Source organism: Callithrix jacchus, chromosome 7 (assembly GCF_049354715.1).
Source record: "Callithrix jacchus isolate 240 chromosome 7, calJac240_pri, whole genome shotgun sequence".
Lineage (NCBI taxonomy): Eukaryota > Metazoa > Chordata > Mammalia > Primates > Cebidae > Callithrix > Callithrix jacchus.
This window is the reverse complement of record NC_133508.1, coordinates 146306455-146333799: the sequence shown is the minus strand read 5'-3', so window position 1 is coordinate 146333799 and position 27345 is coordinate 146306455. Positions and strand designations below refer to the sequence as shown.

General features: G+C 40.9%; 1 protein-coding gene across 1 annotated transcript in view; it reads left to right on the top strand.

The window, feature by feature from the left end:
- The window catches only part of LOC100392073 (NBPF family member NBPF15), a 50074-nt gene that overhangs the window by 2849 nt on the left and 19880 nt on the right, over window positions 1-27345 (top strand). Inside the window, 9 exon segments of the mRNA XM_078333130.1 lie at window positions 86-137; window positions 929-1007; window positions 1010-1114; window positions 2050-2119; window positions 2981-3192; window positions 4434-4485; window positions 5182-5354; window positions 7180-17127; window positions 25763-25852. Of these exon segments, the coding sequence (XP_078189256.1) occupies window positions 86-137; window positions 929-1007; window positions 1010-1114; window positions 2050-2119; window positions 2981-3192; window positions 4434-4485; window positions 5182-5354; window positions 7180-7265 (829 nt within the window). The 3' untranslated portion in view covers window positions 7266-17127; window positions 25763-25852.

The following is a 27345-nucleotide window of genomic DNA, read 5'->3' as shown; positions in this document are numbered from 1 at the left end:
TGACCTGTCATTCTTTTCTTCTGTCATCTTTACAATTCACCCCATCTGCACAGGGCCACACTTCTGCGCATGTCTCTGTTTCCAGTCACTGCCCGATGCACTATGGGAGTTTTCACATAGAAATGTCCACGGCTAAAGTGAGAAGCTGAAAGGGCATCGTTTTGAAACTGATTTGGGAAGACACTGACTTTTGTTTACAGAAGACAAAAATGAATGGAACATCATACAGGATCTCACAGGAGCTCTCTCTGATACAGAAGAAGCCTCTAAGTTTCAAGCAATTCTCCTGTCTCGGCCTCCCGAGTAGCTGGGACTACAGGTGTGCACCACCATGCCTGGCTAATTTTTGTATTTTTAGTAGAGACAGGGTTTCACCATGTTGGCCAGGCTGGGTTTGAACACCCGGTCTCAGGTTCTGCCCACCTCAGCATCTCAAAGTGCTCAGATCACAGGTGTGAGCCACCATGCCCCGCTTTAAAAAATAAATGCATATTTATTTATTATTATATTGTATATACATAATATGGCAGCCGTGCTCTGTTGCAGAGAAAGGAGGATTGTCTGTTCCTCTTAAACAAAACCTCCTGTTTGATTCTGGGGCCACTACCTTATGCCTTCTGTGAAAACCAGTTGGGAATTCCTGGGGTTCAATCCCTTGTGGTTTAATCTTTGTCATTTCAAAATATATAGATATAGAGACAGATATGCTATAGACACACACACACACACACACACAGACACACACACACACATTCCTCTGGACCACAGGCATTTCCCCAAACATTTTCTGATGTTCTGCTTGGGAAGCTCCTTGAGGACATTCTCACCTAAACCTCCGTTGCAGTATTAGAACTGATCACCCATCCCTTTCCATTATTAAACCTTCTCTGCTATCTCACCGTAGGCAATATAAATCCCTGGCTATTAGGCAGAGCAGCTGACAAAGTTACAGAAGGAGTTACAGGAATGAAGAGATGCCTCCTGCTCAGTGAATAAAAATTTCAAGACCCCCCCACTCCTGATTACCCAGACAAGTCCCAGGGTCAGGACCTCCAAGAGCAGCTGGCTAAGGGGCTCAGGCTGGCAGAGCATTATGTCAGCAAGCTCAGCCCAGGTAAGGTGGGCACCAGCCCTGATGACACACAGCCCCAGGCTCATGAAAGTCCCCAGACCACCACACCTCCACAGTGACAATTTATTTCTTTCCACTAAAAATTCGTAGTCATGACATGACCAGGACATCCGGGGCAAAAACTGAGATGGAAAACCCATGGGGTTGGAGGTCACAGAATTGCAAATATCTCCTCATTTCTTGCTGGAACGTGGCCTTTGGGGCAAGAGGCAGCATCTGTCCAGTTTTAAAGGACAGGAAGGAGGCTGTGACAGGAGGCAGCTTGTTAGAGTCAAAAGAGCCCTGGACTAAAAATGAGGGTTCCAGGCTCTATCTTCAGCAGTGTCTTTAGCAACTGTGAGGAACCGATTAATTCATCCTTCCTGAGTTCCTGTCTCTAAATCTGTAAAGGCAGAGAAACTGTCTCTTGCATTCAAATGTGGGAACACTTATGACTATATTTCATGACAAGATAAAGCCCCTTGCTGTGTGGTGTTGGAGAAGGCACTTGATGTGGGGGCATTTGGTGGTAGGAAGCCATCTCCACGCACTCCACATGGAGAGTGTGTTCCTGGATAAGACAGCAGAAGTCTCTTGGAGGGCCCACGAAGTCCCTGATGTGTGGAGTATAGTGGGACAAGTGAGGCAAGATTGGGGAGACAGCTGCTGAAGCTTGGAGAGAGGCTGGGCAAGCCTGCAGTAATATGGGGAGCAAGATGTCTTTTGACTATTTGGCGGCATCTTGATGGTGACCCTCCAGGTCAGAAACATGTTGCCTCATGGATCAGGAAAACCTGTCAGGTTAAAAATAAAACATGACAGTGTTCAGTACAATGCAGACCCATAGATGCATGTTCTTGTCTCGGTACACATAGGGCTGACTGTGATTTCAGTGGGTAAAGTGGGAAATATCTGAATAGATGCTTCTGTAATTCCAGAAAATGATAAACATCATCAAGATCAAACAGATGAGGAGGGCAAGAAAGCAGAGAAATCAGCTTCCCCCAGGTAACACTGAATAATCAGGAGTGGCTAATGGGTGGTGAAATCTGGAAAAGGTCTCAGAAAGAACATAAGGTAGGTGAACATAGTCACAGATTCCAGATGCAGGATACGGACAGCTGCAGAGTGCACTGACTTCATGCACTCACCAACAAGGAAATCGTGCTGTTAACATGCTTGTCCATTGTCTTGATGGTACCTGTAAGCATGATCCTCGATGACCTCACTAGCCTTAGGGACTTCCTGTACATACAGAGGAGACCTGTCCTCCCCTGTAGTGAAAGCCAGGCTGAGATGCAAAGCCGCTTTCTACGTGGCTGTCTTTAGACTTTTGTTAGGGAAGATAAACAGGAAAGAGGCAACAAGCAGAGGAATTGGGAAGCATCTAGCAAAGTTAAACTCTATGAAAAGTACCTGGAAAAATGGACATTTTATGTCACAATGTTAAAATTTTTAAAAATCTAGAAGGCACACCATCTCTGGGGTCTACCATGGCTCAGACACCTGTATTTCCTTGGCCACAGTATGTTAAATACAACCCAGCTTAGACACACGGTGTGGCAGCTGTTTTTGGTTCTGTGTGTGTGCTGTGAAGACTGTAGCATACAGAAGCAGCTGAGCCTCTGCCTTCCTCAGCTCTTGTCTGTCTAATGCAATGAACACCAGCTCCTCTCTTCCTCTTGAGTTCCCATGGCAGCCATGCTCTGTTTCAGAGAGAGGAGGATTGCCTGTTCCCTCTTAAATGGAACCTCCCCTTTGCTTTCTGGGACCATTACCTTACATCTCCCATCAAAACAGCTGGGAATTCCTGGGGTCCAATCCCTCTTGGTTTAATTTTTGTCATCTCTATCCTGCCTGGTTCATCAGGGAGGTGCAGAAGGCTGAGGAAAAGGAAGTCCCTCAGGACTCACTGGAGGAATGCACCATCCCTTGTTGAAACATCGACGGCCCTTCTGACTCCAACCAGGCTCACAGGAGCACCAAATTCAAATTTGAGGAAGACAAAGTCGACTCTGCTCTGATTGTAGACAGTGAAATCTCTCAGGAAGAATGGGAGGATGCTCTAAACATTCTTCCAGGTAACCTCCCTATTCTTTGTCCCTCGTACCTCTGTCTAGGCTGAGGAAGATCAATTCTGAGCACAGGCTGTATACATACACATTAGTTTGAATCAGAAAGTAGGAAGGAGCTGGGTGCAGTTGCTCACACCTGTAATTTCAGCACTTCGGGAGGCCCAGGTGGATCACATGAGTTTGAGAGTTCAAGATCAGTTTGGAAAATGTGGTGAAATCCATCTTTACAAGGAATACAAAAAATTACCCAGGCACAGTGATGCACACCTGTAGTCCCAACTACTCAGGATCCTGAAATAGGAGAATCATCTGAGCACAGGAAGTTAAGGATGCAGTGAGTCATGATTGTACCACTGCACTCCACCCTGGGTGACAGAGAGAGACTCTGTCTCAAAAAAAAGAAGAAAGGAAAAAGGAAGGAAGGAGGGAAGGAAGGGGATGGAAAGAGGGAAGGAGGGAGGGAGGAAGGGAGGGAGGGAGGGAGGGAAGGAAGGAGGACTAGGATGGAATATTTAATACAGATATCAGTGGGCCTGATGGCTTTCCACTTCTCCCTGGCTCCAGTATCAGGTTACTGGACCACAGGCAGGTGTGACAAATTCATAACCACCTTTGTACAGGAGGTGTACAGGAGGTATCTGTCAGCCTTCTAGCCTGGTTCCCATGTCCCTTGTCACCTGTAATGATGTCATCGTGTCCCTGTACAATGTCCATGGAGTTTCTATGCTTTTCCATGGCCACTGACAGACTTGTCTACCTATGTGGGATGACATTTTCCTGGTTTCACTCTTCTTGGCCTCAGTCTTGGTCTCCTTTAAGTCAGCTTGTCTTAGCTATGCAGTCACCTTGACACTAGGAGAAATATAAGTATAAATTTCTCTAACAATTCATCAACCAGGATATATGATCAGAAAAATCAGTATTACAGCAACACTTCTGGAGAGTAGTTAGGGCCAGTTTTGAAGATTATAGGGAAAAAGTTTTGTTTAATTGTTTGCACTGACTTAGGTCAGAGGATATGTGATTATGATCTATCAGATGAGGGAGATTTTGTCCCATAGGTCTGGAAAGCAGGCTTAGCTACTTCTAATGAGACTTAATCTAGAGAGCATTAGAACCTGCCTGTCAGAATATCACATTCTTACACTGAGGATATTTATGTCCCTGTGCTGTAACTGGACACTGATTTGGTCCTGTGTGAAGTGTGATTTGCTGACTGTGACCTGCTCTTCCAAATTTGTTTACAGGAAATCAAAATGATCATGAGAAAAAGGAAGGGAAAGCACCAGTGCCCCCCAGGTAACTGGATTTGTGGGGTGTTAGCTCAAAAGTGACACCTGGGGACCAGGGACCCTGGGAAAATAGGAAAGAAAATGATGACTAGAACTGTCTTATCCATTCATCCAACTGCAAATTACCCCTTAACAATGTTGTCTTCTTTATTGTGATACTTGAATAGGTTTCAATTTCTTAATTCTTTTCAAGTATCCGAACTGACAGTCAGTTGAGCCAGGTGAACTGACAAAACTCAGGGATTTCCTGATCTCACCTGTTGTCTGCCTCTTTGGCATTTCCATGTTTGCAAGTATTTGCTAGCAAAAAAGTGAATGAAAACAGCTCATATCATGCTCGCAGTTTTGAGAACAGGCGAGGTTGAGGATACAGGAACTATTTCTGTGAAGATTCAAGGACTTGTATTCATTTGGCCTCTGATGCTAATTTCAACAAAATGTGTGTAAAAGTGCTGAATTCACTGTGTCCTGGCAGTCTCCCACAGGGATCCCTCCAGCTCTTCCTCCCCAGCTCATTGTCTGCCCAGTGCACTGAGCACCTGCCACTCTGTCTCCTGCTCCACACAGAGAAGGATGGTTGTGTCTCTCTGAGAGGACCGTACTTGGCTTCCTCTGGCCTCTCCTGTGGTCCTCCCTATAGAACCATCTGGGTGCAGTCGTATGGGTCCTGTCCAGTGTTTATCTTCTGTCTTCTTCACCCCAGGCTGAGCCAGGAGCTACTGGAGGCAAAGGAGCAGGAAGCCCCAGAAGACTCCCTGGATGAAATTTATTGGACTCTTTCAGTTCAGGGTGACCTGTCTGATTACCACCAGCCTTATAGCAGTGCCTCGTCCTCACTGGAGAATCAGCTTATGTGCCCTGCTGTGGATGTAGCCTGTGAGTACTCCAGCCTGAAGGTCCCAAAACCCCATGGTCCTCCCAGGCAGCCTCTGTATGTTATGTTTCTGCAACTTGTGTCACTGAGTCAGATCATCAATGCAGGCAGGCCCCGTAAACTGAGCCTGCCTCAGTTTTGAATCTGACTCTTGGCTCCATTTTTAATCACAGACATCCAGTGGGAGGAACTTCCTCTTTTCCTGTCCCAAGTGACTCCTCGGTCACCTGGTTTCTTCTCACAAGAACAGGCTGTGGGCATGAAAACAGGAAAGAGGTCAGGACTCATAGCAAGTTTTTGGCCACAGTAGCCCATCTGGATATATTTGCATAAAAACCTTCTTCTGTAAGATAGGGCATCTGTCTTTTCTCAAATGATGTTGCTAACTGCATGCCTTGAACAGTGCCCTTATCTCTTCTCTGGCCATCCACACATCCAGGCAGTTTTGTACCATTATTTCAGAGCCCAGTGTAGAATTCCTGTGTCTGATAAGGATTCTCTACTCTAGGGATCCCCAGCTCAGGGGCCATGGACAGTTGTGGGTCCATGACCTGTTAGGAACTGGGCCACACAGCAGGAGGTCAGCGGTGAGAGAGCATGACCGCCTGAATTTCGCCTCCTGCCAGATCAGCAGTGGCATTCAATTCTCACAGGACTCGAACCCTATTGTGAATTGCACATGTGAGCGATCTAGGTTCTGCACTCCTCATGAGAATCTAATGTCTGATGATCCACCACTGTTTCCCAGTGACTGTCACCCCCACGTGGGACCATCTAGTTTCAGAAAAACAAGCTTAGGGCTTCCACTGATTCTACCTTTTGGTGAGTTGCATAATTATTTCATTAGATATTACAATGTAATAATCATAGGAAAAAAGCACACAAAAAATGTAATGTGCATGAATCATCCTGAAACAATACCCCGTACCCTGGAGCCAGAAAAATTGTCTTCCATGAAACCGGATGCTGGTGCCCAAAAGGTTGGGGACTGCGGCTGTACCTGCTGGGAGGTGACCTCCCTCCACTGACGCAGTCCAGTGTCCCTTCCTTTACTCAGGCCCAGGCTTGCATTCTCTGCAGAGCTCCAGTGGCTTTTTCCATGTGTGGGCTTGTTTGAATCATGATTTGGTCTCAGTGTTATATTCTCATGAAAACCATTGAGAATGAGTGTCCCTCACGGGGTACTGGCCTAACTGATGAGCAAAGCGGAGTGGTTTCTATCCTCATGATGTCCAGAAAACCCTTCCTCTGAGCAAGTGCCCTTTGGTGTAGCAGCTTCACAGGATATGTAGAGAAAAATTCCGATTTTCATTTCTTCTTGCTCATTGCATTTTTTTTAACTTCCATTCTGGGAGTTTCATGTGCGTTGTTGGGAGTTTCAACCATCAACCTATTTTCTAGTAAGAGCAGATAACTCTGTGATATACTCAAGTATATCTGATAATGTTGTAATAAAATTAGCAACAGTGCCAGGTGCGGTGGCTCATGCCTGTACTTCCAGCACTTTGGGAGGCTGAGGCAGGTAGGTTGCTTGAGCTGAGTAGTTTGAGACCAGTGTAGGCAACTATACAAAAACATGTCTCTATGAAAAATTAGCAAGGCATGGTGACACACACCTGTACTTCCAGCTTTATGGGAGGCTGTGGTGGAAGAATCACCTGAGCCTGGGAAATTGAGGCTGCAGTGTGTCATCATTGTACCACTGCACTCCAGCCTGAGCAACAAGGTGAGACCTGTGTCACACACACAGACACACACTCACATGCGTGCACACATACACACAGAAAGGAACTAGCAATGAAAATGTTGGCCTCTCTTCTGTTTCAGTCAGCAAGCACCTTTCCTGTCGGGACCATCCCCTTTCCTGTTTTGCATTTCTCCCTGAGTTTGAAAAAGCAAATACTTTTTTGTGATCACAGTGATTGATGAAACAAATAAAATACACTTGGACCTTGCATCTGCTGTATGCCCTGCCCCTTGCCAAACAAGCTCTGTCCTGCTATAAAACATTCAGAGCTTAAGGAATGCTCCCAAGGGGGCAGTGGCATCTCCATGTTGGAGCTGAGGACGCTGAGGCTCAAAGTTTTCTTCACTTGCCCAGGATGCCCTGACAAGTCATGGTGAGAACATGGTCCCTTTTCTGCCTGACTTCATGGCCCAGTTTCTGTCATTTCTCTGTTGGGGGACCTGTTTGAGACTGAGACATGATTGGTGCTCACCCTTTTTTCTTTGTAGAAATTATTTTTGAATAAAGTCAAGATGAAAAAGAATAAGCTGCTGGTCTAGGATAAAGAAGTCCTGTAGTCCCTGGCACAGATTTCTCAAGAAGGATTACCTGTGTGCACTCTGTCAGCAGAATCAGTGGCTCCTCCAGTCCCTCCAGGGGGACCTACAGCTCCAGCAGGCTCTCCCTTGGAAAAGCACTCAGGGAATAAATGATCCTAGTCTCTCCCCACCTCCCCATTTCCAGGGTTTTAACTCTCAACTTGGCCATGTTTAGGTCCCTGTAAAGCTGTGGAGCTGCATCTCATAAACACCCCAGCCAGGATGGGTCTTCTACAAGAAAAAAGGGAAATGCTCTGATACGTGTCTCAGAAGTGAGATGCTTGTGACATCGCTGGCCCTGCCATCAGGAACATGGGCCAGGAGAGGGCACATTCATCCATGCAGATGGGCTAAGATGAATGAACATGCCCTTCAGATTACACAAGGATGCTTCCTGTGTGTGGCTTCTTGACAATAATGTGTGAATAGTGTGCACGGTGCATAGCCCTGACCCCAGCAGAGGTGTCAGCGTGGATCCGCTCTGCACCTGTTCTCCCTGCAGTGAAAGGGTTGGTGGACTTAGGGAGAATACAACCTAAATTATCTCTTGACCTTTCCTTGTGACTTGGTTAAGGAGGAGTCTAGGAGCTCTGTCCCTTGTAAAGACACCTTATTTGTAATTAATTTGAAAAGTGGTTTGAAAAACTCTAACCATCTGTATTCTAACCATGTTCCTCTGACCATTTTATCATCAATTAATCACCGCTGTCTGTGTTAGTTATTATGTTTATATTTGTACATTGGAAATATTCTCTCTCAAAATTTTACTATGTACTTGTTTTTACTGGCATTCTTCACAAAAAAGAATATGCCCCACCCAAATTTTAACTTTCATCCAAAATTAATTTTAATTTGTTATGCTGGCATTCTGTTGTGGAAAAGAATATTCTCTGCCCCAGTTTTAACTTTCACCCAAAATTAACTTTAGTCTATTAGTTATAATGTTTAAACTTTAAATTTGTTTAATTAAAAAATTTTTTGCCCATCATTCTTGACTAGATAATTTTTTACAAATAATGTTCTAAGTTTTTATTTTTATGATTGGTTTGCCAGATAATTCTATAGATTAATAAAAAACATTCTTATTTTTCTGTTTATATTCTAAACTCTTCCATATTTTAGTCTATATTTATTATATGAGGTAGATTGTGTTTTCTGCATTTCTTTGTTGGTGTTACTTGTTTTCTTTGTGTGTGTGTATGTGTGTGTACGTGTGTGTACGTACATGTGTGTGTACCTGTGTGTACATGTGTGTACAAATGTGTACGTCTGTGTACGTCTGTGTACGTACATGTGTGTACGTGCACACATGTGCCTTTTGTTGTTATTTAAGAAGAGTTGTATAGCTCTTGTTTAACATTGCACTAAGGTGTTGACATCACTAATCCCCTTTTAACTTGAGACACTTCCACTATTTGGTTTATACATTTTAAGTTATATCTTTCAGCTTCAGATTTTCACCACTATAACAATCAAAGCATTATTTTCCTCTTCTCTATCCTCTTTACCTGCCATTTCTTATTTGTCATTTCAGCCCAAACATAAAGTGACAGCCTGTGTGTCCCACCTGTTCCCACCTTGGTTTTTGGTATAGATCTACAATTAAATATGTTGACGCACATGTGCTATTCAAACGTGTGTCCTAAGTGTCCCTTGTTGAGTGGAATTTATCTGTAACAGAGTCCTCCTGAGGGAATCAGGTCTCGCTGACTTTTGCTTAGGGAACTTTTCCCAGACTTCACGCATGGGTCACATCACCGGATATACAGTACTTGCTAAAAAGGATTTTTCTTATGATTTGAGGATGTCCTGTTTGGCGTTGGGAGACAGCATGTTTGCTCTCTCTGGGATTCTACTTTGTTCTACCAGGACGTTTAATTTCTGCCAGTTACTTCATTCATTCTCGTCACTACAAGTCTCCAGAGGATGCTTCCTTTGTCTAAGCCTCCCGGTCTCCCAGCAATGCTACCCTTGGAAGATAGGTCCCTCTGGTCCTCCGTACTGTGAAGCCCCTGCCCATCCATTCCCCAGTAGCTGGGTTCTGATCCACCAGGTCTCAGGCATGTTCTGTGTTTCTCCACACTGGCTGTCTGAGGATGGTTTTTCTGGGTGTTATGTTGTGAACAGGCCCTCCCTGCTGTGCTGGTTTCTATTTGCATAGTGTTTCCTGCTCCCTCTGCTGTTGTGTGGCTCCCAGATCCAGCTAAATAAAATCACCTGAGGGCCACAGTGTTCCCTAGCCCTGGTTGGGGGCAGGATTATGGGTGGCATTTTTGACTGTGTTAATCCCTAGGGCTTTGAAGTGTATGTGGAGAAATTCAGCTTTTATCTCTCATACTTCTTCAAATGCAGAACTTCAGTAGTGTAAAAAAGGAGACAGAATCATACAGTAGAACATCCCCATGTTCACTGGCCAGCTTCAGCAATAGTCATTGAATAGCTGAACTTTTAAAAATACAATCCTTCCTGCTTACTTATGAAATGTGTGTGTGCGTATATATGTACACAGTATGTGTGTGTGTGTGTGTGTGTATATATGTTTGGACATATGATTATGGAGGCTGCAATTCCCAAGATGGAAAGCTGGACACTCAGGAAAGCATTTTCTTCTCATTGACCTTTTCCTTCTCCTCTGGCCTTTGGCTGATTGGATGAGGCCCACCCACCACAGAGAGGGCATCTGCTTCACTTAGTTTGTCTAGTTTAGTGTTAATGTCATCCAGAAACTGCCTCCAGCACACACCCAGAAAAATGCTGGAACAAATGTCCTGGCACACCGGGGCTCACTAAATGTTATACACACAATTACCCAGTATACAGGACCTTTGACCTATGTGGGGTTTTCATATTCTTCTCCCAATTTGTAGCTTTTTAGTCTATTAACAGTGTCTTATGCTGACCAGGAATTTTTAATTTGTATCAAGTTGAACTTAGGAATGTTTCCTTTAGTACTTTGTGTTGATATGACACCTAAGTCTATTTTGTATGTAACTCTACACCGTGGAAGTTTCTCTTACATTTGCTACTGTAATTTTTCTGGATTTGCAGTTCACGTTTAGTTCTATAATCAATTTTGAGTTACTTTTGGTGCAAGTACAAATGTTTCAGTGGATTTTTTCTTTCTTTGTTTATTATTTTTTTACTTCACCTTTGACTTAAGCTCAGGAGTACATGTGCAGGACGTGCAGATTTGCAACACAGGTGGATGTGTGCCACGGTTGTTTGCTGCACAGAGAATCCGTATCATTGCATTGCCTAGGGATTAAGCCCAGCATCCATTAGCTTCTCTTCCTGAGGCTCTCCCTTCCCCAACTCCCCACCCCCTGACAGGGCCAAGTGTGCGTTTTCCCCATCCCCACCCTATCTGTCCATGTGTTCTCATCATCCGGCTCCCACTTATAAGTGAGACTATGCAGTGTTTTGTTTTCTGTTCCTGTGTTAGTTTGCTGAGGATAATGTCTTTTGACTCCAACCATGTTACTTCAAATGACATGATCTCATTTCTTTATATGGTACCTATTCTCTATCTAGTCTATTATCATGTTTTCTTGGTGTCTCCATCAAAGATCAATGGATCATAGATGGTGGTTTATTTCTCGGCTGGGTCAGCTTCCAAAGGCTTACTCATCTCCTCACACAGGCATCTTTCCAGGCCTCAGAATCTCTGATGGTTTCCCAGGTGTTGTGTCTGTTATCTTGAGTGCTGGATGCCTTTGTGTTCCTGTGTATCTTTAGCTTTCTTCAGGGATGCAGTTAAATCACTTGGAAACAGTCTAATCATTTTCAGTCTGGTTTTTATGATTTGTGAGGTGGTCCAGAGCAGGGCTCATGGCATGCTACTGAGCAAAAAGCTTTTTGAAACTCCTATCCTTTGTCCTGTGGATGATGAGTTAATTTTAGTTTTAATTATTATTCAGGCACCATTCCAAGCCTTGTGTATGGGCCAGGCACCAGACTCTCCAATCTTTTCAAATGATTTTCTTTTGACTTTGGAATATTTTCATCAAATGTGGGCTCTGATCCGTACTTTCTTAATCAGCCCTGTGCTGACGCAGTAGGGACACCCTCTGTGGTTCACTGTAATTTACTTTCTGCAGCTCTCTCCTGGCTGGGTCCTATTTACAGGTTTTATGCTACTTTGGGTTAACACTACCCTGGACACTCTGCTTAGTGTCCTTAACTCAAAGGTGTGCACTAAGGTCCTTTTGACTTTCTCCTCCCTGTCCTTAGCTTGGAAGCTCTCTCATGGCAGTCAGTGGAAGCAACTGAGGGGCTCCGCTGTCTGGGTTACATCTCTCAAGGATGGCTATCCTTTTTTGCTAAATGTTCAGTATCTTGGAACCCATCTTTTTGTGTAGTTTATGTTCACAGAGACTGTTCTCTCTCTCTGCAAGGAGTGGAAAAACATACCGTTGTCTTTCACATAAATTCTTTAATAGCTTTTAGAAAACAAAAAAGTGGGTTTTGATTACATGAATGAATTGTGTAGGGGTGAAGACTGAGATTTCAGTGCTCCATCACCCTAGTAGTGTACAGTGTACCCCATGTGCAGTAAAAATCCACCTTTAAGTGTGAGGTGTGTTCCTCATGGATTGGGCTTAAAGGCAATGACACCAGCATTCCAGGAATCAGTAACTGTAAAACCCAACCTTAGGAAGAAAGCTTAATATTATTCATGTGAGAACTAGGCTCTGGATCTTCAGAACTTGTTTCATTCTTGAAAAGAAGTATATATCAGATGTGGTAATATCCTGCTTGAACCACAAATGTTCATGTTTCTAAACATATTAAGTATTAAATGTCCATACTTAATATATAATTATTAAGGAACATATTAAGGATATATTTTAGAAATCAGACAAAACTTTCAAAAGTATTAAAGAGAAGAAAGATCAACACAAAAGGGCCTAAGTGGGAAACCCAGATATGCGTAACAGATTTTCCAGGAGAAAAGAAATAAAAAGCTGCTTTAATAGTCACAGAATTCCAGCTTGTCTGCAGGAAGGAGTTGGTTGGGAGCAGTGTCCAGCAGTTTTGTGAGAAGAGGATGGAAGGGAAGGGCTGTGCACCCTCTGGGGGAAGGACAGAGCCTGCCATGTCCTTGATGATTTTGGCCTTTGGTGATACGGGGCAAACACCTGGAAGACCAGGCTTTGTTAAGAGACCTAGACAAATGGGTTGTAAAACATTACTTGTATCCTCACGCCTCTAATCCCAGCACTTTGGGAGGCCGAGGCGGGTGGATCACGAGGTCTGTAGATCATGGAGACCATTCTGGTCAACATGGTGAAACCCCACAATAATTAGCTAGACATGGTGGCATGAGCCTGTAGTCCCAGCTACTAGGGAGGCTGAGGCAGCGGAATTGCTTGAACCCAGGAGGCAGAGGTCGCGGTGAGCCAAGATTGCGCCATTGCTCTCCAGCCTGGGTAAAAAGAGCGAAACCCCATCTCAAAACAAAACAAAACAAAACTCATTTCAGCTGGATGAAATAAAGGCATCACTTCTATTTTGAGTGTTTTCTTCTGCATGTGGGCAAAGGAGAGTCTTGCAACTTAGTTGCTAATAGATTCTCTGATTATTATGCAGAAGCCAAATGGCATCTACAAAACAGCTCATGGGGTTCAAGCAGGATTTTACCACATCTGATTTAACTAGAGGGATTGACAATAAGGTTAGGAGAGAGGCTAGCTAAGAGGAAACCTATCAGAAGCTTATCTTAAATGAACTGAGATCATGTAAAACTCAGAGTGCCTAACTGGGCTTGACCACCGACCTTTTAGTTAGCAGACAGAAGAACTCAAGGTCACGCAGCAGAAACACACATTCTCTCCAGCCTTCACATTGCAGCACCCTGGGCTCCTCTGCCTCGTGCAACTGCACCAGCTCCAGGAAACATTCAGCCCGTCTGCAGCTACCATTAGGCTTCTGCAAAACAATCAGAGAATCCATTAGCAACAAAGTTGCAAGACTCTCCTTTGCCCACACACAGAGGAAACCCTGCCTCAAAACCAAAACTAAACTAAAATCAACTCAGTTTAAATTGTGTTACACCGAGTTCTCTTTACAGCTGATGTGGTGACAGATGCTTTCTCTAGCCTCTATTTATTTAATACAGTAAAATGATTACTCGCTTTTCTAAACAGCTAAAGCTCTTTGTACCAAAACTTTTCAAAAACTGTTTTTTTGAGAGAAAGCATTAATTTTGTTTTAAAATTTCATATGTGTTACCTCTTAAAGTGAGGCTACTGAGTAAGCTTTTTTGATTATGCAGACATATTACGAACATTCACCGTTGTACTATAAACAGCACAATTCTGCATTTGATTTTTAGTTTTCCAGTCTGTTTAGATTGTCCTTGTGCCAGGTCATCACCCACCTTTCTAATTTTCTGAGAAGACAAATAACCAAGTTTGTTAAGAAGTATTTGCTAACAGTGGTAAATAGGAGCTGATTGAGAGTCTAAATACCTTTCCTTTGGGTCAAGTGCACGGTTTTAATGCTGAGGCTATGTGGAACCTATTTTAGGTACTCTGGGCCATGAAGCTCTGTTAAGATGAAGTTGCAAGGATGCTCCACCTTCAGATAAGTGGAGAATTACTATACCTAGTTGAGAGGTACCATGGGGCAGTGAAGGGAGGAGAAAGAGGGACGTGAGCTTTAGCAGAATACTTGATAAAACTCATATCATTCTGCCATTATATTGCATTTACCCCTTAACATCAACTTCTATTATTGATTGGTTTATCTGTGCTAATGCTATGTATACATCTCATTTAACAAATGTAATAGCTGCATTTGACACATGGACCATTGAGATTCTGAGAGGTTAAATAATCTGCCTGTGATCACATAGCTAGTAAGTGGTGGAGCTAGGATTTCACCCCAGCTCCGTTTAATGCTAAAGCCCATGCTCTAACCATATTGTTATATTGATAATTTAGTTCAGAAAGGATGGATATCAGCTTCATTCTGCATCTAGAGCAATGGGACTGACTTTCTTTTCTTCTTTCTTTTTTTTTTTTTTTTGGAGACAGAGTCTTGCACTGTTGCCCAGGCTGTAGTGCAGTGGCATGATCTCGGCTCACTGCAGTCTCTGCCTCCTGGGATCAAGCAATTCTGCCTCAGCCTCCTGAGTAGCCGGGACTACAGGTGTGTGTCACCACGCCCAGCTAATTTTTTTGTATTTTTAGTAGATACGGGGTTTCAGCATGTTAGCCAGGATGATCTTGATCTCCTGATCTCATGATCCGCCTAACTGGGCCTCCCAAAGAGCTAGGATTACAGGCGTGAGCCACTGCGCCCGGCCAGGAGTTACTTTTCTAACACTGTACATATGCATATTTCCAAAATTCTGCTAAAACAACACAGTTTAGTTTGTAAATATATAGATTTTATAATATTGAATGTTTACCAGGATTAGTACAAAATGTTTTAAAGAAAAGCTCTTTGACATAAAACCATTCCAAGAATGTAGTGCATCATTTAATTAAATTATATTCAGTAGCATAAATTGCATGGTTCAATGCTAGTCATAGTAGGTGCTCTTGGTAGCTCTAACTGTTCATTTTGTACAGCTTGTTGTAGATTAGAGTCTAATGCTAGAAACACTAAAATCACATCATTTGGGGAGACTTGTGAAATTTAAGTTTGGTCAACTTCGAGTCCATTTCTACAGTGGTAACATTGAGAAATCTGTCCTGCATACTTGTAACATTTTTGTAATCATCAGAGAAGAAAATGTGTAAAAATACTGAAGGAGGCCAAGGCAGGAGGATCACTTGAAGCCAGGAGTTCAAGACCAGCCTGGGCAACATAGTGAGACCATGTTTCCATTAAAAAAATAAATGAATAAAACAAACACTTTGAAGATAATTTAAAGTGCTGTGTAGTAAGGTAGTATTTTATTACTTGGTTAAGAGACAGCTTTCTTCCAACAGTTACCTGACTACTACAAATAATATGTGAGTGATTTCTCACAAGTAAGTTTGTCCCTCATATTTATACCCAAGTTACTCTAAAAGGGTAGTACTATGTAGGTAGATATATCACAAAACGTTTTCCAGAAAGGTGAGTAGCAATAAATTACTTGGTCTTTTGGAAATATGTAATAATTTTTGTATCTAATATATGGATATTTATACATTCTCTTCAGCAAATATGCATTATCCAAGTTAGCATGGGAGTTCCTACCATATTGGGGTTCCTACCATTGAATCTCCTGATTTTCCTTTGGATCTTGGCTCCCTGTGCTAATCTTTCTCACTCATGTCTCCAGTGATTTTAACAGATGTAGAGAATGTACAGGGTTTCTAAAAATTCAACAAAATTATGCCTTGAACTACAGGGGTTGTATTCTAGCTACTTTGACCAGGAAGAAAATTTACTAGGGCCATTAACTAATGGAAACAGCACAGACTGAGTGAGCCCTAGGATTGAATTCAGCTCTTAGATTTATTAATCTGACCTTGAGCCAGTCCGTTCATCTGTCAAACCTCACTCTTTTTTTTTTTTTTTTTTTGAGACGGAGTTTCGCTCTTGTTACCCAGGCTGGAGTGCAATGGCGCGATCTCGGCTCACCGCAACCTCCGCCTCCTGGGTTCAGGCAATTCTCCTGCCTCAGCCTCCTGAGTAGCTGGGATTACAGGCACGCGCCACCGTGCCCAGTTAATTTTTTTGTATTTTTAGTAGAGACGGGGTTTCACCATGTTGACCAGGATGGTCTCGATCTTTTGACCTCGTGATCCACCCGCCTCGGCCTCCCAAAGTGCTGGGATTACAGGCTTGAGCCACCGCACCCCGCCAATATAGTTAATTCTTTTAAGCACCTGGAATTACGCCCTATCTACGAAAGCTGAGTAGATCAAAGTGAGCGATAACTGAATTTGAAGTCCAGGTACAGCAGAAGTTTGGGGCTCCTCTGTTACCCATGCTTATCCACACCTTGATTTTTTCTTTTCCTAAAGTATCTGGGCCTTTAGTTCAAATACTGGCAGATCTACAGCTTACTAGGTAGAATTTTTGTTATGGCATACATCAACATATTTCAAGTTTCTCTGCTTGGATGGAATAGATGCATTAAATTCTATTAAATGAGTAAATTGTGAAAAATAGAAGGACTTTCAACAGGCATTATTTTTCAGGATCTTAGAAATAGTTATGCCTGATAGTTTTATAATGTCTGTCGTATACCTTTTGCAGTCCACAGAATGCACTCACATACCTTATCAGCTGATCCTTGGCAGAGAAGCCCCATGTGATTCTTTTCTATTCTCAGCTTTGTCCTTGAACTAAAATTAGAACTAGGCTGACATTACATTTCAGTTGGTTACAGCTGACGGGATTTTAATCATTTGGAGCCACATTGAAGAAAATAAAAAACCCTGCAATCTACTTTTAACTGATAGTCATTAACTTTGGTTGTGTGAACTTTAGTGTCCACCAATATTGGTAAGTATTTGACAATGGTAAGTATTTTTCAGAAACATTTATTCCTTTATGCTTCACATATAACTAGATTGCTGCTGATACCTATACTGTGTCTGTACCGGCCAGAATGTCCAAACAAACTGGAATTGAATTTAAAAGCTTTTTGGGAGGTGTTCATCATCACTCATATAATTGTGCTTCTCTGGAAGACAGAGGATAAATTTCCACAGAACTAAGAAACAATTCTTCTGCAATTCATTTGCTATGCTTACCTTACTGCCACAATATGCCTTTAATCTTAGCACTTTGGGAGGCTGAGGCGGGTGGATCACGAGGTCAAGAGATCGAGACCATTCTGGTCTACATGGTGAAAACCTGTCTCTACTAAAAAATACAAAAAGTTAGCTAGGCATGGTGGTACGTACCTATAGTCCCAGCTACTCGGGAGGCTGAGGCAGAAGAATCACTTGAACCTGGAAGGCAGAGGTTGCAGTGAGCCAAGATTGCACCACTGCACTCCAGCCTGGCAACAGAGTGAGACTCTATCTCAAAAAAAAAAAAAAAAGTACTGTTACTATTATGTTGTCAAGACATATGGCATTTATATTGTGTTCTGTAACCTTCAATAAATCTTCCTTACTTTTTATAGGTTGATGTATTTCAAAAGATCAATACACAGGGTTTACAGTATCACAACTATGTAATTTCTATTTTCTGCAGAGCCAACATTTCCTTCTCAGTATCAATGTCATATTAATGGTACTAAAGAAGAATGTTAATATAGATTCTCCTTTCCTGCACTTCAATAATTGCTAAAAATCATGCCACATTTTGTTGGCTTTATATATGGACTATGCCTTTCTTGTACAGTGTCTTCCTCAACATAATTTCTGACTGCCGTTCTTTTTGCTTACTGGGAGAAGAAATTTCCTCTTTTCACCATATCTCCAATGTCACATGGTTTTTCCTCACTTAATTCTAGCTATTAATTTTTATAATTCATTGGATGGATATTGCCATTTTGCTTTCTTTGGGGTGTGTGTGTGTGAGGGAGAGTTTCCCTCTTCTTGCCCACACTGGAGTGCAACGGTGCAATCTCAGCTCACTACAACCTCTGCCCCTTGGGTTCAAGTGATTCTCCTGACTCAGCCTCCAAAGTAGTTGGGATTACAGGCATGTGACACCACCCCTGGCTAATTTTATATTTTTTTTAGTGGAGATGGGGTTTCACCATGTTGGTTAGGCTGGTCTTGAACTCTTGACCTAAAGTGATCCACCTGCCTCAGCCTCTCAAAGTGCTGGTATTACAGGCATTAGCCACCGTGCCCAGCTATTGCTTTTAAAACGTTGTTTTATTTTATTTTAAATTTTTTTACTATCTTGATATATATTGCTGGGAACAGTCTTGTTCATGTTTCCTAGTGGAGACACACCCTTCCTCTAGGTATATACCTTTGAATGGAATTACTGGATCATAAGCTGTGCTTATCTTCAACATTACCACATAAGTATTTCAAAATAGGTAATACTAATTTACAATTTCACCAATATACCAGCAGTGCGTGAGGATTTCTGTAACTCAAATTCTCGCCAACACTTGGTGTAATCAGCCTTTTGAATTTTAGCCATTCTGACAGATGTTCATTGGTATCTTATTACGTTTTTAATAAGGTGGAGCACAATTTCACATGTTTTTGGTCATTTGGATTTTTTTCTCCACAAGGCAAGTTCTACCATTTGGATTTTATTTTTTGAAAATTTTCTGTTCAATTGTATTTTGTGGTTTTTTTTAGTTGATTTTTAGAAGTTCTTTATGTATTCTAGATGTAGTCCCTTGGTGGTTACGTATGTTGCCAATGTCTTCCCCCACTAATGTACATGATATTCCTTTTATTTTCTAAGTGATGTCTTTCAGTAAGTTCTTAATTGTAACATAGACCAATTTATCAGTCTGTGTCAGGCTGTCCTTGCATTCTTTAAAGAAATACCTAGCCAGGCATGGCAGCTCATGTCTGTGATCCTAGCCCTTCTGGAGGCCAATGCAGGAGGACTGCTTGAGCCCAGGAGTTCAAGGCCAGCCTGGAAAACGTGGAGAGATCCTGTCACTACAGAAAAATAAAACGAAAAAAAAGCTGGCACACTGGTTCTCGCCTGTAGTCCCTTCATAGTCCCTTCATTTATTTAGGTCTTCTTTTATTTCACTCAAATTTTTTAGTTTTCTGTATAGAGGTTTTTCACATCCTGTTTATTTTTAAGAATTTGATTTTTATGCTATTGAAAATAGCATATTTTTAACAATTTAATATCTATTCTGAAGGCTGAGGCAGAGGGAGCCCAGGAGATCAAGGCTATGGTAAGCCATGATTGTGCCGCTACATTCCAACCTTGGTGACAGAGTAAACCTGTCTCAAGAAAACACACACACACGTGCACACACGCAAATAAATACCTGCCACTGGGTAAATTACAAAGAAAAGAGGTTTAACTAGCTCACGGTTCTGTAGGCTTTCAGGAAGCATGGTGCTGGCATCTGCTTGGCTTCTAGTGAAGCCTGAGGAAGCTTTCAATTATGGCAGAAGGTGGAGAGGGAAGCCTGAGTCCCATAAGGCCAGAGCAGGAGCAAAAGAAGAAGCAGGGGGAGGTGCCACACATTTAAACAACCAGATCTCGCAGGAACTCACTGTTTTAAGGACAGCACCATGTCATAACGGATCCTACTCCATTAAATCACCTCCTACCTAGCCCCACCTCCAACATTGGGATTACAGTTCAACATGAGATTTGGTGGGAACATATATATTCAGACTATATCACAATCTTTTCCTTTATGGATATGCTTTGTATTCTGTTTTAAAAAGTATTCTCTACTTTAAGGACATGAAGATTAAGTCCTATATTGTCACCCAAATGCTTTCTTTACTTTTTCTACTTTCACTTTTAGGTCTACAATTCATATGGAATTAATTTTGGTAATATATAGATATTCAACTGTACCAATATAATTCCTCTTAAAAAATTATTTCCATGGCCAGGTGTGGTGGCTTATGTCTGTAATCCCAGCACCTTGGTAGGCCAAGGCAGGCAGATCACTTGAGCCCAGGAGTTCAAGACTAGCTTGGGCAACATGGTAAAACCCCATCTCCACAAAATAAAAAAAATTAGCCAGGTGTGGTGGTGTGTGCCCATAATCCCAGCTTCTTTGGAGGCTGAGGTGGGAGGATAGCTTGAGCCCAGGAGGTGGAGGTTGCAGTGAGCCAAGATCATGCCACTGCTCTCCAGTTTGGGCAACAGAACCAGACCCTGTCTCAAAAACAAATATTTCCACAATGTTCTGCAGTGCCTTTGTATATGCGTCTATTTCTGGGGTTCCTTATTTAAGTACACCGATATATTTGTCTATTGCACCAATAACATTATCTAGTAACATAGCTTTAAAAGAGATCTTGGTGAATGTGGAATAAATCCTCCCACTCTAGTTTTCTTTGGCAAGAGTATCTGGGCTATTTTGAATCCTTAGACTTGTCACTAAAAATTAGAAACTGATTGCCAAGTTACCCCTCTCTTTCTCCAAATGAAATTATTATTGAGATTGATTATAGTTCAATGTGGGGATAATGTTTACAGATTGAGTCTTTCAATAAATGAATATAATGTATATCTCTTCATTTACTGAGATCTTTAATTTCACTCCAACTTTCAGTTTTATGTGTAGAGGTTTACACATCCTGTTTACTGTTAAGAATTTGATTTTTATGCTATTTAAAATAGTATTGTTTAAAGAATTTAATATCTATTTTCTCCTGGAATATAGATACATAATTGATTTTTCAAAACATTGACTTGCCAGAAATCTTGCTAAACATTGTTATTAATTCTATATATGTAGCTGTAGATTCTCTTGTATTTTCTAGTTCATAATTGCACACATGGAAATGTCCTTTTTTTTTTACTCCATTTCAGACTTTATGCCTTTTATTTCTTTTTCTTGCTTTTACACAATGGGTAGAGCCATTATTCAGTATTGAATGGAAGTAGTAAGAACAGACATCTTTTTCTAATTTTAAATGAAAGGCTTTCACTGTTACACTATTAAGTACGATTGCTGCAGGTTTTTATTAGATATGGTTTGTTAGATTAAAGAAATTATCTTTTATTTATAGTATGTTAAGAGTTGTTTTTAATCATATGATATTCAATTTTAATAATTTTCTACATCTATTGGAGTAATATTTTTTCTCTTCTAGTTTATTAATTCAGAATATTATATTAATTAATTTTTCAAGCAAAGATAAGCAAACAAACTTTATGGAATAAACCCAACACGGCTACAATGTATTTACTTGGTTTTATGGTTTTTGTTTGTTTTGTTTATTTGTTTGTTTTTGAGATAGAGTCTGGCTCTGTCACCCAGGCTGGAATGTAGTGGTGCTATCTCAGCTCACTGCAACTTCCAACTCTTGGGTTCAAGTGATTCTCCTGCTTCAGCCTCCCCAGTAGCTGGGATTACAGGTGCATTCCACCATGACTGGCTAATTTTTGTCTTTTTGTATTTTTTATTTTCATTTTCTATATTTTTTTGGAGACAGATTCTCACTCTGTCGCCCAGATTGGAGTGCAGTTGCTTGATCTCAACTCACTGCAACCTCCTAATTTTTTGTATTTTAGTAGAGACAGGGTTTCACCATGTTGTCCAGGCTGGTCTTGAACTCTTGAGTTATGCAATCCACCCATCTCAGCCTCCCAAAGTGTTAAGATTACAGGCATGAGCCACCATGCCTGGCCTCTTTTATATTTTTTTTAATAGAGATGGGTTTCACCATTGTGGCCAGGCTGGTCTTGAACTCCTAATCTTAAGTGACCTGTCTGCCTCAGCCTCCCAAAGTGCTGGAATACAGGCATGAGCCACTGCACGGGGCCAGTATTTTCTTTTTCACATATTACCAGATATGGTTTGCCAGTATATTGTTTAGTACTTTTCTCCATAATATGTTTGTTAGTGAGATTAGTCTATATTCTTTGGGTTTGGTATCAAGGTTATGCTAATCTCATAATCTGAATTGGGAAGTGTTTCCTTTCTGTTCTCATGAAGAGTTTGTGCTATGGTTACTGTTATTTTCACCCCTCAAATGCTTGGTAGAATCTGCTGCTGAAGTCATCTCTAGGATCAGCAGTTTTTGGTGGAGAGATTTTAGATTATTATTATTATTGTATTCTATTGTGCCACTTAAAAATTTTATACATGTATGCACTTATCTGTGATACGCCCTTCTGCTTTCTTTGGGTTTGTTTTGCTTTCGTTAACTTCTTGAGATGGATGTAAAGTTTTTAGCCTCATTTCTTCTAAAATGTGTATTTAAGGCTAGAAATTTCCGTCTCCTATATTACCTATATTCCATACATTCTGACTTGTGATATTTTTGTTAATTCAGTTCAAAATGCTTTCTTATTTCCATTATGATAGCTTCCATGTGTTTTTTTAAAAAACATTATGTATTCTGTCATTGTAGGATAGAGTTCTTTATTTATCATTTAATTACATCTATTTATCATGTAGTTCAAATCTTTAGTATTATTCCTAAGTTTTAAACTGCTTGTTCAATCAATTGCTGAAAAAAAATGGTTAAAATCTTCCACTTCAATTCTGGATTCCTTGATTTTTCCCTTTAGTTCTATCAATTTTCCTTCATATATTTGGAAGCCATGTTATTAAAGGTATACAGTTTAAAGTTGTTTTCTATTTCTTGTGGAATGAATCTTTTATTATTATATGATTGATATTTTACGTCTGGAAAGTATTTGTGCCTAAAGTCCATGTTGTCTGTTATTAATATATTGATACTAGCCTTCTTTTGCTTAGCATTTCCATAGTATATCTTTCTCAGTTCTCGAAAAATGTAATTGATTAGCCAGTCGTTGTGGCACATGCCTATACTTCCAGCTACCTGAGAGGCTAAGGCAGGAGGATCACTTGAGCCCAGAGGTTGAGGCTGCAGTGAGTCATGATCCCACCACTGCATTGAAGCCTGGGTGATAGAGTGAGACTTTGTCTCAAAAAAAGCAAAGAAGGAAGGGAGGGAGGGAAGGAAGGAAGGAAGGAAGGAAGGAAGGAAGGAAGGAAGGAAGGAAGGAAGGAAGGAAGGAAATAAAAAAGAGAGGAAAAAATTAATTGAAATATAATTCATATGTACATTCTCTTTTAGTGTACAACTCAGTGGTTTTTAATATATTCAAGAGTTGTACAATCATCATCACTAATTCTAGAACATTTTAATCACTCAAAAAACTGTACAGTTAGCAGTCATTCCCTGTTTCTCCCTCTACAAAGCCCCTGGGAACCACTAAGCTACTTTCTGAATCTATAGATTTGCGTATTCAGTGGTAGTAAGAGTATTTTCTGGACATTTCATATAAATGAGATTATATATGTGGTCTTTTGTGTCTGGCTTGTTTCACTTAGCATAATTTTGTTCAACATTTATTTATACAGTGGCATGTATCTATACTTCATTCATTTTTATTGCCAAATAATATTTCATTGTATGGATATACCACATCTTGTTTATACATTCATCAGCAAATGGCCATTTGTGTTGTTTCCACCTTTTAGCTATTACAAATACTGTTTCTATCAACATTCATGTACAGGATTTTGTGAGAACGTATGTTTTCATTTCTCTTGGGTATATACCTAGAAGTGGACCTTTTTCTCTTCTTGGACTGTCCCCTTTTCTCTATCTTTGTTTTTTAGTTGTGCCTCTCATAAACAACACTCAGGATTTTGTCTTTTCTTTAATTGGATGATCTTTGTATATTAACTTGGAACACTTAGTCATCAGGGAAGTACAAATTATGACCATCCTGGATATCGCTTTATGCAGTAGTATGTTGGTGAGGATGTATATCAATGGGGACCCTTACACAGTGGTGGTAAGAGTATAAATGGGCACAGTCAATTTGGAAAACAATTGGCTCTGTCTTGTAAATTGGAACACGTACATACACTATGATCCAGCAATTCTAATTCTAGATATGTACCCAATAGAAATAATTCCACTTGAACACCAAGAAGATAAAAACAATAATTTTAGAAATATTATTGCTTATAATAGCAAAGCTCTGGGACTCAAATATTCACATTCATTAGAATTGATAAACTGTGGCATAGTTATATATTTTGGAGATCATGGCATATGAATATATGATACTTTTCCCTTTTTTGAACTATATAATTTTCCATCATATGGGTAGACTATAGTTTACTGATGAAATGTTAGGTTGTTTCAATATTTTGCTGTTATAAAAAACACCGCAAATAACTTTGAAAATATTTGAAATATAAATTAAGTGTGAATGAGCATTGGTGAGTTTGGTAGATATCACCAAGTTTCTCTCCATACCCAATATAACAATACTACCACTGATGAATGAAAATGTCTGTTTCCCTATGTTGTTGCAAATTTCATTGCTTCCTTTTCCAACTACATTACTTTCTATTTACTTTACTTGCATTACAGTCTTTCTATAATGTTGAATAGAAGTGATTGTGGATGTCTTTGTATTCCTGAATTTGAAAGGAAATAGTTTAAATAATTGTAAATCAAATTCTTTTATTATTGCTAATCTGGTAAAAAAAATTATTATTATTTTAAGGAGACAGGACATTCCATGAAATGTACCTACCATAATTTACATAACCATTCTCCTATTATTATTTTCCTCTCATTTCTGAAATTCAGGTCAAAATCCTTAATACTGCCATTTGCAATTTATTTTACACAAAAAGAAAGAATCCCAGTATGAAAGAATCAGCAGGATGAAATAAAGGCGTCACTTCAATTTTGAGTCTTTTCTTCTGCATACCGGCAAAGGAGAGTCTTGCAACTTTGTTGCTAATAGATTCTCTGTTTTGCAGATGCCTAATGGTAGCTAGGCCGAGCCGATCGCGCCTTTGCACTCCCGCCTGGGTAACAAGAGCGAAACTCGGTCTCAAAAAAAAAAAAAAAACTCGTTTCAGCCGGATGAAATAAAGGCGTCATTTCTATTTTGAGTCTTTTCTTCTGCATACCGGCAAAGGAGAGTCTTGCAACTTTATTGCTAATAGATTCTCTGTTTTACAGATGCCTAATGGTAGCTGCGCCTAGCCGAGATCGCGCCATTGCACTCCAGCCTGGGTAACGAGCGAAACTCAGTCTCAAAAAACAAAACAAAACAAAACAAAAAACCAACTCGTTTCAGCTGGATGAAATAAAGGCGTCACTTTTTTCATTTCATTTTTTTTTTTTTTTTTTTGAGACCGAGTTTCGCTCTGGTTACCCAGGCTGGAGTGCAACGGCGCGATCTCGGCTAGGCGCAGCTACCATTAGGCATCTGTAAAACAGAGAATCTATTAGCAATAAAGTTGCAAGACTCTCCTTGGCCCACATGCAGAAGAAAAGACTCAAAATAAAAGTGAGCCTTTCGGAGGTTGCGGTGAGCCGAGATCGCGCCATTGCACTTCAGCCTGGGTAACAAGAGCGAAACTCGGTCTCAAAAAAAAAAAAAACCTCGTTTCAGCCGGATGAAATAAAGGCGTCATTTCTATTTTGAGTCTTTTCTTCTGCATACCGGCAAAGGAGAGTCTTGCAACTTTATTGCTAATAGATTCTCTGTTTTACAGATGCCTAATGGTAGCTGCGCCTAGCCGAGATGGCACCATTGCACTCCAGCCTGGGTAACAAGAGCGAAACCGTCTCAAAAAAAAAAGAAGGTACAGTAGATTCTCAATTGGAATAGCCGTGTGTTCTAGCAGGGGCTGCTGGATCACTTGATTCTTTGATTTGAGTATTTATTTCACTCTCATTTCCTCTGCCTCCATTTTATCTTACCTACTTTCCTGATTGAATGTCTCCAAAAAGTATTCTACTAATCCTGCAAAAATAGCCCCTTTCCTCATAGATTCATATAGTTCCATACAATCAATTCTCATTCATTGTCTCTTTCTAAACATTAAATTAGCAAGTGTTATTTTCCAGTGTCAGCAAATAACAGAAAAGTCAACTAAAGATGGCTCAAGCAATAGGAAAGTAAGGCAGTTCCAAAGATAGTCCAAAACCTCAACATCTTTTTTTTTTTTTTTCTTTTTTTGAGACGGAGTTTTGCTCTTGTTACCCAGGCTGGAGTGCAATGGCGCGATCTCGGCTCACCGCAACCTCCGCCTCCTGGGTTCAGGCAATTCTCCTGCCTCAGCCTCCTGAGTGGCTGGGATTACAGGCATGCGCCACCATGCCCAGCTAATTTTTTGTATTTCCAGTAGAGACGGGGTTTCACCATGTTGACCAGGATGGTCTCAATCTCTTGACCTCGTGATCCACCCGCCTCGGCTTCCCAAAGTGCTGGGATCACAGGCTTGAGCCACCGTGCCTGGCCGGCCTCAACATCTTTTAAAAGTCAGCATTTTTTTTCACCTTCCACTGTTAATCTCTGGGTCAGTTTGATCCTCAGATGAGCTTCCTTCACTGTTACAAGATGACTGATGCATTTCCAGGCATCACAGCCAATCATCATTATGTTTTCAGAAGAGTGGAAACTATTTTTTTCTATTTATTCTTTAATAGTAAGAAAATCTTTCTCAGAGGGTCCCCAAAAAAACCTCTCCTTTGCCTCTCATTGGCCAGAATGGGATCATTTGTACACATCTAACCCAGTTACCTTCTAGGGGAATGAGACTGTCTGATTGGTTTAGACAAATTAATATTCATCCTGGCGTATTAGTCCATTTTCATGCTGCTGATAAAGACATACCTGAGACTGGGTAATTTATAAAGGAAAGAGGTTTAATTGACTTACAGTTCCACATGACTGGGGAGGCCTCACAATCATGGTGGAAGATGAAGAAAGAGTAAAGGGACTTACTATATGGTGGCTGGGAAAGAGAATGAGAACAAAGTGAAAGGGGAAACCTCTTATAAAACCATTGTCTTGGTGATTAACATTTAGCTCCTCATTACTTATGCCAATTTCTGCAGGCAGCTTGAATTTCTCCTCAGAAAAGGGGTTTTTCTTTTTTATCACATTCTCAGGTTGCAAATTTTCTGAACTCTTATGCTCTGTTTCCCTTTTAAAACTGAATGCTTTTAACAGCACCCAAGTCACCTCTTGAATGCCTTGCTGCTTTCATCTCCTTCAAGTTCAAAGTTCCACAAATCTCTAGGGCAGGGCAAAATGCTGCCAGTTTCTTTGCTAAAACATAGCAAGAGTCAC